Source organism: Ipomoea nil, unplaced genomic scaffold (genome assembly GCF_001879475.1).
Source record: "Ipomoea nil cultivar Tokyo-kokei standard unplaced genomic scaffold, Asagao_1.1 scaffold0415, whole genome shotgun sequence".
Classification (NCBI taxonomy): domain Eukaryota; kingdom Viridiplantae; phylum Streptophyta; class Magnoliopsida; order Solanales; family Convolvulaceae; genus Ipomoea; species Ipomoea nil.
Window position 1 is genome coordinate 2,205,880 of NW_017616843.1, and position 15,904 is coordinate 2,221,783.

Sequence of the window (15,904 nt, forward strand, 5' to 3'; positions counted from 1 at the left end):
ACTAAAAATAATTTTTAATTTTATTTTAAAAAGGGCCATGCAATGTTGACGGTGTCAAATTTATAACGATTTTTCAATTCTTGAAATACGATTAGATTAAAAACGAAAAATTTAAAAATGATGTGAATATGAACTTGTAAGTTTGCAATTCATACACATTGTCTGCGTGTACAGATAGCTTAATAAGTAAGACATGTTTAAATAAATAAAGAAATTGTAACATTTTTATTATTAGACTTAACTTCTATCCTGTGTATTGGTATATACCATGTAACCTACTCGATCGGAATAACTGAATATGATTGAAAATCTTGAACTAACCTGGTATCAGCATTTAGGAATCAGATTCTTCATAGTCGAAGGTAACGACTTCTGATCTACCATTAAAATGCTGTTATTTAAGATTCTCCATTAAAATGCTGTTATTTAAGGTTCTCAGTTCCATTAAAATGCTGTTATTTAAGGTTCCCAGTTCTTTCACTGGCACATTAATTTTTCTTGATCATACATCATCTAGAGAGAGTTGATCAGAAGTGAGAGAAAAACGTCGGAGATACTCACGCTAGAGGTTAGTACATGTACTACAATCATTTAATTATGTTTCTACATGACATATATTAGTTAGAGAAAATGAAATTAAGGTGGCAAAGGAACAAACGCATGCTTTTGAAAAAGAAAAAGGAAAAGGGCAAGTCTTTAATCACAGCCCCCAAAGTTAGATTGTGTAAAACCTGCAAATGTAAAACCCAAACTGACATACTTTCAATAATTGAAGCCAAGGTGAAATAATAAGTGGCAACACCACTTGTACCGTATTCCACTACCGCACTTTATAATTCCCAATTGGTAAAGAAAACCGCCGGAGCAAAACAGTCCCGCCGGCGCCTGGAATGGCTACCGGAGGAGGAGGAGGAGGAGCGTCGTCAAAGCTCAAGAAAGCTGCCAAAAAGATCCTAGTTCAAACCTGTGGCTCCTTCTCCCGGAGACACCGCACCCCTGTTCTTGACTCCGCCGCCGCCGCCGCCGATACTGTAAGCCCTCTTTCCCTCTCCGGCGGAATTTATTCCCCGCCGGTGACTCTGTACATTGACGTTTGCAGTTTTTGTAGATACCCGATTGCGGAATTAAGTTAAAGTTTGAATCTTTGGTGGGTTTGGTGGTGTGGGTCTCCGTTTGGAACTAATGATTTTCGTTTTTCTGAATTCAGGCGTTTCCTGATTCTCCGATCATCGCAGAACTCACAAGCAATTCTTGCCAAATTAAACCGTCGTACCAATTAGATTCCACCGCTAAATCCGCTTCTAATAAGGTAAAATCACCACTGAAATATAATCTGCCTAAAATTCATTATTGTTTATCTTCAATCTTCATATGTGTGTATTCTCTTCCTGCATTCCCATCTTCCCCTATTTTTTTCCAAAGAAATATTTAAATATAAGAAAGGCTGAGATGTGTTTTATATTCCCACTAAAATGCTTCAGAGTTTCTTCCACTCCTACTGCAATCTAGTCCTTGATCTCACTGAGAAAATGTTCTTGAATTCATCAACTTTTGGTATTCTAAAATTCAAAATTTATGGGTCTTTGGGGCTTGGGCAGTTCCACCTTTCAAAGCACACATCCCATTTGGAAAGGGAAATTGCAGACTATATTTCTTTGAGCTGCATTCCTCCATTTATCAATGAAGAACACAGATTACATTACACTTACTAATAGTTTTCCTCGTCTCCTCGAAGCGAGATTTTCCTTCTTCCTCTTGTTTTGTGTCTGGAATCAAGATTCTTTGACTGCTAAGAAATGTATGGAGAGTTCCGTGAATCTGTGGTTAGCGTGGCCTTAGACATTATAATGGTAGAACAAGATGTGTTTAATTTCCTTATAATCTGACTTTACTAGTATGTTACTAATATTTCTTAATTGGTCTTAAGATTCATGATTCATAAGTCACTTATTGCATAGTGTTTTGTTGGTCTTATGCTTGTGTTTTGAATGTATTACAGAATCTTTGCGCTATATGCCTTGATCCATTGAATTACGGCTCGAGCAGCAGCCCGGCCCAGGCTATCTTCACCGCACAGTGTTCTCACGCTTTCCATTTCGATTGCATATCTTCGAACATCCGACATGGCAGTGTTACCTGTCCCATATGCCGTTCGCTTTGGACCCAACTACCTCGCAACCTACACACCCATTGTTCTTTGCATCGGAATCAGGCTGATCCTATACTACAGATCTTGGATGACTCGATTGCCACTTTTAGGGTGCATAGGCGCTCGTTTCTACGCTCTGCTCGCTATGATGATGATGATCCAATTGAACCTGACCGCTCGACAGATCTTCCCAGACTCCATTTCTCTTTAATGCCTGTTCCTTTGGTTCACTCTAGCTATAATCTGTGCTCGAATCAGAAACCGGGGGCTAGGTTGTGCCATGAATCGCAACATTATTCTAGTCCGTCGTTATTGCTAGAATCTCCTGTGGCTGGGCGGAACCTTATGCTGTACAATTCAATCTCCGCTAATCGGGCATATCTTTCCATAACATTAGCTCATCACCCCGCTACGGATTTGGTCTTAGTTGCTAGCCCAAATGGCCCGCACCTAAGGCTTATGAAGCAAGCAATGGCGTTAGTGGTATTTGCTCTACGACCGATGGACCGGTTGGCTATCGTCACGTATTCTTCTGCTGCAGCTCGCATCTTCCCTCTCAAACGCATGACATCTTATGGGAAACGGACAGCATTACAAGTCATTGATCGGCTTTTCTATATGGGGCAAGCGGATCCGGTTGAAGGGCTCAGGAAAGGGGTGAAAATACTTCAAGACCGTACATACCAAAACCCGCACTCTTTTATGCTACATTTGTCCGACAGCCCGACAAGATCTTACCATCCATTTGACGCTGAGCTGCCAATTACAACCCACAAATTTCACGTCGGGTTAGGGTTTGGAACCTCGAACGGGTTCGTCATGCGTGAATTCGAAGGGTTTCTTGCGAGAATCCTTGGTGGTACAGTCAGGGAAGTCCAGCTGAGGATCGGGGAGGACTCGAGGACTGTGAGGCTTGGGGAGCTGAGAGCCGGGGAGGAGAGGAGAGTTCCGTTGATTCTCGGGGAGTCTGGGCAGGTTCATGTAGAGTACAGCTACGAGGATGCCATGTTCGACGATTCTGTTAAAACGGGAGAGGTAGCAGTGGGGATTGACGATAAAAGAGATAGCAGCGAAAGCAGCATTGACAGTGTCCCTGTCCCGAGCATCCTGGGAAGACCTAGCAGCGTCGAAACATGGGAATATCATGACCCTTTCATGGCAAGACGATGGGCAAAACATTTACATGGCTATCGGGGATGAAGCACATGTTGTCTTGTAGTACATAGGCGCATCTTGCTGACCAATTCCTCGATCGGTTTATTCTGAAACGCTATCCTAGGAGATTGTTACAAATTGTAGTGGTTTTTTTTGGCCTAAGGCCATCTGAGTGATCTTGTATAGGACATCTTCATCTGCATGCAATGCCCTTAGTTTCATTCAGATTTTCTTGGAATTTATTTACAGAAGGATCAGATGCTAAAAGTTATTGGCATGATTGTTTTCAGAATAGGAAAAGACCACAAATGTAATTGGAGGTAGCTAGGCTAAATGAGTAATGTGTTGGATCAAATTAATATTGATTGAGTTGTATTAGTTTGTTTTTTTTTCATTCCTTTCTAATGTTTATTTTGTTTGCATTTGTTTACAATTCTATAGTACTACACAGAGTCTAAGTTTGCATTCTGCAGCTGCCTTAACAGTGATGCATTTGCAGTCCTGAAAATGAATTGCAGAATTTTAGTAATGGGTTATTACTTGGGGAGTATTTAAATGCCAACCATGGAATTTGATTTTTGCTGGTTGAAATTTGAATAGTTGCTTTAATTTTCATAGTAAGATGAAGCTAACCAAACAGTGGCACCAACCTAGCTTATCATGGGAACAAGAAAGCGGATGGATTAGGTTGGGCTCTTTGTGTGCAAAATTGTACAGTTTGGTGTTGAGTTTTGAAGTTATATTGGGTTGATTTAAGTTTTCATGGATCTGGTGCGATTTCATTGGATCAGGATATAATCCGACAATTGGGAACTCTCTCTCTTCACTTTCGTAATATGGTATCTGAGCCTTTATGATAAAGCGATTTTTTTTCACTCCACTGCTGTCACCACCTATCTATGAAGCTTCGCCGGCAACCGACGACCTTACCTGTGAAGTTCGACACCGTTCTGGACTGTGCGTGAAGCTCACGCGCCGCCGCAAACTGCCGCCACTCGCCCCATGCACCGGCGCGTGCAGCTTCTCCGATGACCGGAAAATTTTTCCGTCGCCTGTTCCTGGGTCGCCTAAGTCCTCTCTCATCGGTTCTGGACTTAGTTTGGACCATTTGGCTTCCGTGATTTTTTGTTCTACGGTCAGGTTGTTTCATACCCATTTAGGTTCCCTTTTCTGTGTGTTTTCTAATCTGTTTGTGCTTAGTTTTTGGTGGATATGGCTGAAAATAAGTCGGTTGTTGTAACTGATATTGTTCATGTGACTTCTAAAATCACAGACTGTAAGCTTAATGATTTTAATTACTTGGAGTGGATTCAAGTCATTAAGCTTTATCTCACTAGTTTGGGTAAAGGGGAATATCTAACTAAACCTTTGGCTGACCAAGATTAGTCTTGGGTGCGGGATGATGCACGTTTGTTTCTGCAAATCCGGAATTCTATTGATGATAGTATTGTTGGGTTCATTAGTCATTGTGCTTCCGTTAAGGAGTTATGGAGTATTTGGAGTACTTGTACTCTGGGAAGGGGAATATTACTCGTATTTATGATGTGTGTAAGGCTTTTTACCGGGCCGAAAAATAGAATTTGTTATTTTATGGACTTTAAGAGAACAAATGAGTCCCGTAATAAGCTTATGCCATTCAGTGATGATATCAAGGCACAACAAAAGCAACGTGAACAAATGACTGTTATGAGTTTCTTGGCAGGTCTCCCTCCTGAGTTTGACATGGTGAGGTCAACAATTCTTAGTGGCTTTGAGATCCCTACTTTGACTAATATACTTCCACGACTGCTTCGATCAGCGCAATCACAACCAAGTATGCATGAGGTGATGGTCCCACTGACCAGTGCTCTCGTTGGTCAACATCTGCACAATGGAACCAGTCGCAACTCTAGGCATTTAAGCGGTGTTGTGTGTAATTATTGCCATAAGCCTCGACACATGAAGAATGATTGTAGGAAGCTTTTGAATAAGAACGGGGGGAACAATTCTACACATGTTGCATCTGCACTTTATACGTCTGCCAAGACGGTTGGTCCTGATCCATATGACAAGATGGTCTCTATCTGTGCTGATGAGTTTGCTAAGTTTTCTCAATACCAAGAGTCTCTAAAACATTCGTCTGCTCCGGTCACTACGATTGTTGTTGCTGCCTTGGAATCTTGTGACGAAGAGGGTTATTGGTGAGGGGCTTGCGTCTAGGGGTCTTTATGTTCATGACCTCTAGAAGGATGGAGTCCGTTGTGTATTTTAGTGCTGTCTCATTTTGTATTTTGGTGCTGTCTCGTTTTGTGTGTTAGTTTTGTCTCGTTTAGGTCCTATCTCGTTTTGGTGCCTTCTCTCCTTTGTTTAGGTGATGTCTCTCCTTTTTTTATGCTCGTTGTTTGAGCATGCTCCCCTTTTGTTACAAGATACTTCCCTTTTGCTAGTAAAGAATTTGTGTCCTCCAGTTTGGAATTTGTCTTCTTTACTTTGTGTGTCCAAGCTTGTTCAGTCCACTTTAAGTTCACCCGGAGTTGTGGTATTGGTGGTGTTCAAAGCTTTCGTTGGAGGGGGAGTATGAGTATCCAATCTCATGCTTGTTCGGTCACTTTGTGTTCACCCGTTGTTCGCGGGATTCGTGGCGTTCGAGGCTTTCGTTGCAAGGGGAGTATGCGTATCCAATCTCAAGCTTGTTCGGTCACTTTGTGTTCACCCGTTGTTTGTGGGATTGGTGGCGTTCAAGGCTTTCGTTTCAAATGAGTGTCCTAAATAGACTTGAGTTATTTGTTATTTAGTTATTTTGGGTTATCACTCATTTGTGTAACAAGTTGGGCATTATTAAAAAATATGCTCCAACTTGAGGGGAGTGGTAGAATATATATTTGATATATAGAATATCTATATATTAGGCAGTTTAGAGATTTAGGTAGGTAGGACATATGGAAACTTGTTTTCTATTCGTAGTCTTAGCACCTATTTATAGGGCTTTGTATTCTCTTTTCTAAATGACAGTTTGAGACAATATACGACAGCACATTAAAAACTCTCACTCTTCATTTTCATAACAGAGTAAGAAATGGGTAGGGTGGTTGGGATGGGGATAGCCATATTCAATCCTCTCCTCACTTATTTTCGTTTTATTTTAATATTATAACATACTTGAAAATCAAAATGACAATAACAGGAGAGAAGATAGAGGAGGTAAATGTCAAGAGAATAGTATAATAATACATCATTGGCGTAATACATTAGAATTGCGATTGCATATCATGGTACACATTGCAGTGTGTTGTGGCTAATACTATTTGTAGACATATATGCTATGTATATAGTAGTTTTTGTCATGTTTATAAGTATATATACATCTTTAAGTTATACATTCAACGAGGATTTAGTGATGTGATTGTAACCTCATTCTGGGAAGATTTGCAGGTGTACCTGAAGCATATTCCTTGCCAACAAAGAAGCCAAGCTCTTTAGCTTGAGGCAATGCAACATCATTTATCAACATATGAACTACAGAAGACATGTTTGGTCTATCCTCTGGGCGTTGTTGCACACATAGAAGGCCGACATGGATTGACCTTAGAACTTGAGCTACATCATATGAATCAACTATATGCTCGTCAGCTAGCACAATTGATTTTCCTTCTATATAAAGCTTCCATGTCTATGTAATATTTAAAATCATACAAAGAAAAATTATTATCAACATTAAAAAATGAATTAATGGCCTGCAGGAACATATATATATAAAATGGAATACTTACATGTCTGGGAAGAGTCTCATATTGATCTTCATTGATAAACTCACTATTTCTCCTACCGCTAATTATCTCAAGTATTGAAATGCCAAAGCTAAACACATCTGATTTAATTGAAAAGATCCCATGCCCTGCATATTCTGGAGACATATACCCACTACATAATATGGGTGATAACAAATGAGAAGATGACCTTATGAAATAATAAAATGTAATAGTAGTATATGATCTTATTAAGTTGGAAATTCAAATTCTTAATGTGTTCCAGCAACTCGTTTTGTGTTATCTTTGGTTGCAATTCCTCCCATGCTCCTAGCCAAACCAAAGTCTGATATCTTTGGGTTTAAATCAATATCAAGCAAAACATTGCTAGCTTTGAGATCTCTATGGATTAATCTTAATTGAGAATCTTGATGGAGATATAATAATCATCGAGCGATTCCATTAATTATGCTAAAGCGGATTGGCCAATCGAGTAACATTTTCTTTGTTTGATCTACAAAAGGTTTTAGTTAGTTTTGTTCCAAAAACTTTTATACACGATTAGATTATATATGAAAAGATAACCATACCAAATATGAAGAAGTCCTAACTTTTGTTAGGCATATATTCATGAGTAAATACCCAAAATGGTCCCTCGACTATAGCTAAATTTACAAATTGGTCCTCGACTTTCAATTTCAACCAATTAAGTCCTTAACTTTGTAATTTTAACACAATTTGGTCCTCTGTCTATTTGACCGTTTGTTGACTGTGATTTTTAGGATATATATGTAATTTCATGGTCCATCGTCGATTTTGTAAGCCTCTGGTTGCATTTCCAGACCACACTGTTACAATTGAATCCACTGCCGAAAGCAATCTACCAAATACGGTCGCCTTTCTTCATCCTCCCTTTGGATTCAATGTAGTTGAGTTCGTACCAGAGCGAAGAAGACGACGTGTTTCCGAATCAGTGCAACGTCATCTTGGAGGCCTCCACGTGCTCCGACGAGAGCTGAAAGTTCTTCTGGAGATCGTCGATCACGGTCAACAAACGGTCAAATAGATAGAGGACCAAATCGTGTTAAAATTACAAAGTTAAGGACTTAATTGGTTGAAATTGAAAGTCGAGGACCAATTTGTGAATTTAGTTATAGTCGAGGGACCATTTTGGGTATTTACTCTATATTCATAGATCAACATCTTTTCTTTCCCACTAATGCAGCACCCCAGAAGTTTCACAAGATTTCGATGTTGCAATTTGGCTATACTGATGACTTCATTCTTGAATTCCTGTAGTCCTTGTGTAGAATTCTTTGATAGCCTCTTCACAGCTATTTCTTCTCCCCCATCCAGAACACCCTAAGAATTTAAAATTAAGACAATAAAACATTGTACATGCCCATCCAAGAAAACTACAAATATTTTTACCTTGTACACAATTCCGAATTCACCCCAGCCTAACTTGTTCTTCTCTGAGAAGTTATTTGTGACTCTTGATATTGTTGACCAGTCGAATATTGGTAGGTCTAATTCTTCCTTCAACTTTTGTTCTGTGTTTTTTGTTTTGCAAAAATACCACTCCTGCAAGGACTATTACAACTAGCAGCGACAAACAAAGCAAAAGCACTTTTATTTTCCTCCCCTTTGAGCTTGAATGAATTGGTTCTGCTTTTAACCCTGTAGTTCCAAAACACTTTGTCATTTCAACTTTATTATGAGGCTGTCAAAGTGATTATAAACACATTAATATTAGTGAGAAAAAACTCAATTTTAGTTCCTAAATTTAGGCCTGAGCATCGGTTGGGTTCGGACGGATCGGATGGCCAATCCGTCCATCCGATCGGATTTCGGATTGGGGAAAACTACTCCAATCCGTTCGAATTAAGAGGGAAATCCTCTCGGATTTCACCTGTTCGGATACGGTCGGGTTGGGTTCGGATTTCGGTTTGTAGTCGGATTATAAAACATACCAAAATTAAAAAAAAAAAAAAAAAAACTTTAAAAATGTTGAAACTTAATAAGTAATATTGTAATAACCCTAAACTAAATTACCAAAGTTATGTAGGCATTTACATACATAATTACATAATTACATATTGCAGTTCAAAAAGCAAAAATGAAGTTCACAAAATGAGAAAATCAACAACACTAAACTAATAAGTACTAAATACTAATTACTAAAGTACTCAGCAGTCAGCATTCAGCATTCACCAATCAGCCTTTAGCAATCAGCATTCATCCATTCCTCATCTTCCTGCTCAATTATAAAACCATTAAACGATTTAAACTTTAAAGCCAATAAAGACAAAGAGAAGTAGAGAACTAATAATAATTAATAAGATAGGCTCAGATTGCTTTTTTTCATATCATTTTAGAGTTGGGGGGAAATTGCTTCATGAGTTTTGTCTCAGAGCAACATACCAAACACCCAAAGTCCTTTTAATTCAGACAAATGGTGGAAGCATCATCATAGTCATAATAACTAAACAGAAAGGAGAATATGAGAGGAAGGGAAGTGATATACCAGAATTCCAGAGATGTAACTGAGTAAGGGGCTAAGGCCTAAGGGCAGCAACATTTATAAAAAAGTTACCAAGCCACTTAGCAATTAGCAGTTCTGGAATCTTACCTGAGTTGCCTCAAAGAGTCCACACATTTATCAATCAAACTAAACAGAAAGTCAGAAAGCAATGTTATATAAAAGTATTGTTGGGAGTGTTCCAACAGCACTTGGTAAAGAACCAGCAGCTCCAGTGGACAATTCTGCACAAAAAGGATAAACAAAAAAATAGTTTAGAATAAAGGTAACAATTAACAATTTCTAAAGTTGAAACCTAAAAAGTTAGAAAAGGTACCCTTCTCTTGTCTTTCAACATCATCCAAGTTTTCCTCAACAGAGATTGGATGATTGGGTGCCCTCAACCAATCTTGTGCACATACTAGGGCTTCAACAATTTTAGGAGTTAAGGAACTCCTAAAGGGATCTAATACCCTACCACTAGTACTGAATGCACTCTCAGAGGCAACAGTTGAAATGGGAACAGCCAGCACATCCCTTGCCATTCTAGAGAGTATAGGAAATCTATCACTGTTAACCTTCCACCATCTTAGGACATCAAAGTCCACATTTTCTTCATCTTCCACTAATTTTTCACTTAGATAAATCTGGAGTTCAGTTTCTTTACTGCTTCCACCAGTCTCCATTCTCTGTTTTTTAAGCTGGCTTTTCATTCTAGCCTGAGGTTTTCCAACTGAAGTTTGAGAATGGACAGGTTCAGATTGGGTAGGTTGCACAGTAGGGGATGCATACTGCACATGGTAGGTGGCTGTATAATCATTAAACAGCAGAACCATAGAAGATTGAACCTTTTCAAAGCATGATTTTCTTTTTTCATCACCATACAACTGGGCAAATTGGGCAGGCATGTACTCAATCTTATCCCTAGGATCCAAAATATTGGCATAGAATATCAAGAAGTTCATTTTTTCAGGATCTCCCCAATATTTTTCAAATTTTTGTTTCATATGGGACCCCATTTCCTATAAAACAGACATAACACAGAAAAAATTAACAGATGCATACAAACACATTCAGAAAAATGTTAACAGTTTAGTGTTTACCTTTTCAGAGGTTGAAACAGAGTTAACCATGTCATCCAGCATGCAACCTAAGTCAGAAATCTCAGAAAAGAAAGTATTTGAAGTGACATAGAGAGAACTAGATATTCTCACAGTCATCTCATAGAAGCCTTTCAGGAAATGGACTAAGCTTTGCACAGAAAGCCAATCCATAAAATTTGGAATAGAATCAGATAAGTCAGCATTCAATGAGGCATCATTCTCATAAGCTTCAAAGGCCCTCTGGTATTGAAGGGCAGTGTTAAGCATCATGTATGTGCTGTTCCATCTTGTTGGAACATCAAGTTGTAATGCACATTTGGCTTCCACCCCATTAAGCACAGCAATCTCTCTAAACTTCTTAAGTCTGGCAGGAGAACTCCTCACCCATCTCACAACATCTCTAACTTTCTTAACAGAAGGACCTGCATATCTCAACCCATCCTGGACCACTAAGTTCAACACATGGGCTATGCACCTCATGTGCATATATTGAACCCTAACAGAAGACCCACCCCAAGACAGAAGTTTGTTCTTGAAAAACCTCAAAGCTGTGTCATTTGAAGAGGCATTATCAACAGTAACAGTGAAGACATTTTTAATCCCCCAATCAAGAAGACAACTCTCAAGGGCTTTGGCTATATACTCTCCCTTATGAGAAGAAATTGGGACAAAGGAAATGATCTTTTTGTTTAGCTTCCACTGATCATCAATGAAATGTGCAGTAATGCACATGTAATTGATCCTTTGGACAGAGGTCCATGTATCAGTGGTCAAGCTGACCCTTTGGGTGCTCACCTTAAACAACTTTTTTAGGGTTATTCTCTCATCTAGGTAAATCTGATAAATGTCTCTAGAAATGGTCCACCTAGAAGGGATTTGAAACCTAGGACAAGCAACTAAAATGAATTTCCTAAAGCCATTTCCCTCAACAATCCTAAAGGGAAGTTCATCAACAATGATCATCTCACACAATGCCCTCCTAATAGCCTCTTGGTTGAAAACCCAAGTCCCCAAAACCCCCCCAGAAGCTTCTGTTCCAGAGGCATTAAAGGTGAGAAGAGACTGCCTTGTGTCCTTACAATGATGATTTTTTAGGCAGGCCTTCATATGGTTTTTCAAAGAGGAAGTGCCATGCTTTTTACTTTCACATTTATAAATTTTGGCACAATAAAGGCATTTGCCCTCAACTACTGGTCCCTCAGTTTCACCTTCAGCAGGTGGAGCACGGATCTTTTCAAAATGATCCCATACTATAGATCTAGACTCCACCTCTTTCCTCTTCTTTGTAGGAACAACAGGAGGAGAAGGCATAGGATTTGTCTGAGGATTTCTCTCAGTACCTTGAGCTTCTACTCCATGCTCCTCATCAGTTGAGGTTGGAGGGTGTCCAGTTGCACTGATGCTTTCCATCTATAAAGATGGGCATCAGTATCCACATTTTAGGGAGATTACAAATCATACAATCATATTAAAGCTTCCACCATACAATCATACATAGAAGTATTACATATTACACTTCCACATATTGAACAAAATCAGATATTCAGATAGTCACAGAGAACTGAGAGAACTGAGACCACATAAATTACATAATAAACAATTAAACATACAAGGATATCCAGAATCAGACACATGGACATAGTAGTTTGTGTCATCATTTTTCCAGATTTAACAATTACCAATTAAGGGTCATACATCCATAAACTGATAGACATAATAACATATACAATTATACAAACAAATCCAGATTCAGGAACTCAGTCCAGATCATCATTATCTGGATTTGAGTTAAGGGCTTCCACCAATAAATGGAAATTCCCACACTGGAGATTTCACATTTTAGCCTTTAACTCGGATTGTTAGATTACAAATTTGCATGGCATAAAATCCAGATTTCACAAAATCAACACTTAGAAATCAGTTTGTAAAAGGCTTCCACCAACAAATAGCATAATATATGAATATATCACCAAATATTCATCACAGACTCATTGTAAATGAAGATATATAAATTATAAAACTAGGGTTTACGATTTACTTGATTTCTCCCAAATAATCCCGGGAGAACAAGGGCTTCTAATCACCAGTTCACCAGTAATCACCACGGCTTCCACCACTTAGACTCTCAGAGACAGAGAGTAAGAGATTAGAGATTAGAGATTGCAACGCTTCGATTCTGAGAACCCTGAGATTAGACAATAGAGATTAAGAGATTAGAGATTTAGAGATTACAGATTACAGAATAAGACTGTAAGAGATTAGAGCTTAGAGAAATAGAGATTAAGAGATTAGAGATTTACCTTACGGATTTACAGAATCAGAGATGACTGATGCGTGCCGAGTCTTGAGTTCTTGACTCTTGAGAGAACTGAGACTCTGAGAGACTGAGAGTCTGAGAGAGTTGAGAGTCTAAGAGAGTGACTGAGTGAGAGTCTGAGACTCTGAGAGAGTGAGAGACTGAGAGAGTGAGAGAGACAGAGAGTTGAGAGTCGAGAGAATGAGAGATGCGATCTCAGATCTCAAACCCTAGGTCAGCTGCGCGGATGAGAAAATGAAGACCAAGTGGTGGAAGGCATGTATATATACATTGATGGAACGACGCCATATTATACAAGGCCTTAGGGAACCCTAGGATAGTTCGGGTGGTCGGACGGGTCGGTTGGCAAAAATGTACACCCCACCCGAACCTTCTAAACCGACGCCGTATTGAATGGCGGATCGGGTAAGGAGAGTCGGGTACGGGTATCCACTCCGATAGCTAAGCAGTGGGGCGGGTCGGACGGGTTGTTCGGGTTGGACGGGTTTTGCACAGCCCTACCTAAATTGTTCATTGTTAGCGATTTTAGTCCCAAGCTTTTTAGCCTAGCAATATACACTCCCAACTCTTCAAAAAAGTTGCAGTTTTAATCCATAGAGCAACAAAATAAAACTATTAAATTCTATTAAAATTTTACTTAGTACATGTGTATTTTAATACTTTTTAATGTTTCGATCTTCTTTAATTATAATCTTGATTAGTTTCATATTTCATCCATAAAATAAAAAAAAAAAAACAAACATGATTTTAATAGTGCCATGTAGGGAAAATATATAGTGACGATGTGCCACAATTGGAAAGGGAAAATTTAGCAAAGAATGTTGTCAAATCTCTATTTTGCATATGAAATACCAAAATTGACAATGTTATAAAGAACAAAGATAATAAAATTTTAAACTATCCATGTACTAAGTAAAATTTTAATAGAGTTTAATAGTTTTGTTGTTCGGTCGGGGTTAAAAATGCAACTTTTTTGAAGAGTTAGGAGTAGGGGTGTAAATGAGCCAAGCAGCTCGCGAGCCGCTCGATCAAAGCTTGACTCATTTAGTAATCGAGTCGAGCTCCAGCTCAAATTTTTTAGGCTCGTGGCTCGTCGAACCGCTCATGAGCTATATATATATATATATATATATATATATATATATATATATATATATATATATATATATATATATATATATATATATATATATATATATATATATATATATATATATATATATATATATATATATATATATATATATATATATATCCGAGCAACTCGGTAAAAGCTCGGCTCGAGCTCGGTCAACTTCGAGGTCAAGCCGGCTCGTTTCATATATAACTGAATCGAGTTCGAGCTTCAATTTTTGAGCTTGAGCTCGAGCCTACATATTATTTATCGAGCTCGAGCTCGACTTGTTTGTACTACTAGTTAAGCATACATATTGCCATAGTAAAAAGTTAGATCGGGACTAAAATCGCTAACAATGTACAATTGAATGAGTAATACTATACCAGGTATTTCGGTAGAAGCGAGTCTGATGTATATGTCTTGTCCATTCTGTACTGTCATAATATCAACCAAATCTCCAAACCAAATCAAACACCTACTTCATAATATCAACCAAATCTCCAAACCAAATCAAACACCTACTTCCTCCATTGCTTATATTGAGAGTGGAATAAGCCATACAAGAGTAATTCCTCAAGCAAACTTGTTCAGACTCTTGAAGGCTCATAGATTCATCATACCAAGATTGCTTTGTATCTAGCAATTTGACATCTGAATATTTGAGGAATCCATCAGATGAAGACCCATTATTGTGACAATTCAAAGGTTTTCTCCTTTGGCATCCCCGCGACGAACTTTTTGTCGCATTATTAACTGGCGAAAATTTGTCCAAACATCCACAACTATGAAGTTCCATCGCCTGCATCTCTCACCACAAGGTTCTCTGAATCCAACAGCTCTGCAACCGGATTTTGCACCGATCCTGATGATGAATTTGCTGACCAAACAGCCAGACCATTATTGTCTTCCAGGATTGAGAGTTGGCCTCCCTGGGTGACCTTCAAGACTGCTGAAGATGTGTCAGCAAGTGGAGTATCTTTGTTTACAACCCAAACCACCGTCTGAACAGGAACTTGTCTGTACCATATACCTATGTAATGGTTTAAGGAATTGGTCAGGCTAAAAAATCCCATTACAAAGGTTCCACCCTCGGAAATGATGGTTTTCCCATCTTTAAGGAATTGGGTTTTGGTAATTAAATCCTTTCCCATGCATATATTTGATATTGGAAGTAAGAACCACAAAAGCAAAACAAGAAAAAGAGCTTCCATGGCTACTGATAGAATGCTAGATAGAATAGGCGAAAATGAAGATCGAACAACCAAGATGTACTGCGTGTAAATGCCGGACCTTTCCATCAAAACGTGTCTTGACTTCATGATATTCCTAACCAACACGCATTGGGCCATAGCAGCCATTCATCTCCTTGACTTGGAGCTGCCAATCTTGATGATGTCAACAAATACGTCCACCAGAAATCCTTACTGATAGCGTAAATACTATAAAGTGTACGTATATTAATTTGGGTAGTACAGTTGTTCTTACAAATGAGTATCGGTTTGTTGGTTTGTTAATATAAGGGATCAAGCTCAGGACTTAGGTGACAATGGGTGGAAGGTTCCGAGGCATAATTATTATGTAGAATCAGTCAAAAATGTCGCTTCCTCTCTCGCATTTAATGCGATATTTATATCAAGGGGATATAAATATTAAAGTCAAAATGTGGAATGGATCGAGCTTGGGATGAGGTTGGGAGGAGGTTTTTCTAAGGCAAAGCTTGGGAGGAGGTTTGCCTATGGGGAAAAGTTTGGGAGGAGGTTTGCCTATGGGGAAAAGTTTGGGAGGAGGTTTGCCTAAGGGGAAAAGCATGGGGCTAG

At 38.8% G+C, this 15,904-nt stretch overlaps 2 protein-coding genes and 1 long non-coding RNA gene across 3 annotated transcripts; 1 reads left to right on the top strand and 2 right to left on the bottom strand.

Moving 5' to 3' along the window:
- The first annotated feature begins 666 nt into the window (after positions 1 to 666).
- Positions 667 to 3,705, top strand: LOC109172130. The gene is made up of 3 exons (XM_019321275.1): positions 667 to 1,031; positions 1,208 to 1,309; positions 2,000 to 3,705. The coding sequence occupies exons 1-3, from the start codon at positions 891 to 893 to the stop codon at positions 3,347 to 3,349; spliced, it is 1,593 nt and encodes a 530-aa protein (XP_019176820.1). The 5' UTR covers positions 667 to 890; the 3' UTR covers positions 3,350 to 3,705.
- A 2,831-nt stretch (positions 3,706 to 6,536) lies between these two features.
- LOC109172357 (G-type lectin S-receptor-like serine/threonine-protein kinase At4g27290) lies at positions 6,537 to 7,661 on the bottom strand. Its single transcript, XM_019321549.1, has 4 exons — positions 7,620 to 7,661; positions 7,306 to 7,543; positions 7,054 to 7,204; positions 6,537 to 6,953 (listed from the first exon to the last, which is right to left on the bottom strand). The coding sequence occupies exons 2-4, from the start codon at positions 7,353 to 7,355 to the stop codon at positions 6,675 to 6,677; spliced, it is 480 nt and encodes a 159-aa protein (XP_019177094.1). The 5' UTR covers positions 7,356 to 7,543; positions 7,620 to 7,661; the 3' UTR covers positions 6,537 to 6,674.
- Positions 7,662 to 8,219: 558 nt separating this feature from the next.
- LOC109172358 lies at positions 8,220 to 14,876 on the bottom strand. The gene is made up of 4 exons (XR_002052743.1): positions 14,606 to 14,876; positions 14,471 to 14,562; positions 8,461 to 8,709; positions 8,220 to 8,391 (listed from the first exon to the last, which is right to left on the bottom strand). It is a non-coding gene; the product is annotated as an uncharacterized LOC109172358 (long non-coding RNA).
- Between the last annotated feature and the right edge of the window lie 1,028 nt (positions 14,877 to 15,904).

Coding starts and splice junctions, on each gene's coding strand:
- LOC109172357 (XM_019321549.1), bottom strand. CDS start 7,355: ATGGGAGGAATTGCAACCAAAGATAACACAAAACGAGTTGCTGGAACA. Junction 7,205..7,305: donor AAACGAGTTGCTGGAACACA/TTAAGAATTTGA, acceptor CATATTATGTAG/TGGGTATATGTCTCCAGAAT. Junction 6,954..7,053: donor ATGAGACTCTTCCCAGACAT/GTAAGTATTCCA, acceptor AATATTACATAG/ACATGGAAGCTTTATATAGA.
- LOC109172130 (XM_019321275.1), top strand. CDS start 891: ATGGCTACCGGAGGAGGAGGAGGAGGAGCGTCGTCAAAGCTCAAGAAA. Junction 1,032..1,207: donor CCGCCGCCGCCGCCGATACT/GTAAGCCCTCTT, acceptor TTCTGAATTCAG/GCGTTTCCTGATTCTCCGAT. Junction 1,310..1,999: donor CTAAATCCGCTTCTAATAAG/GTAAAATCACCA, acceptor AATGTATTACAG/AATCTTTGCGCTATATGCCT.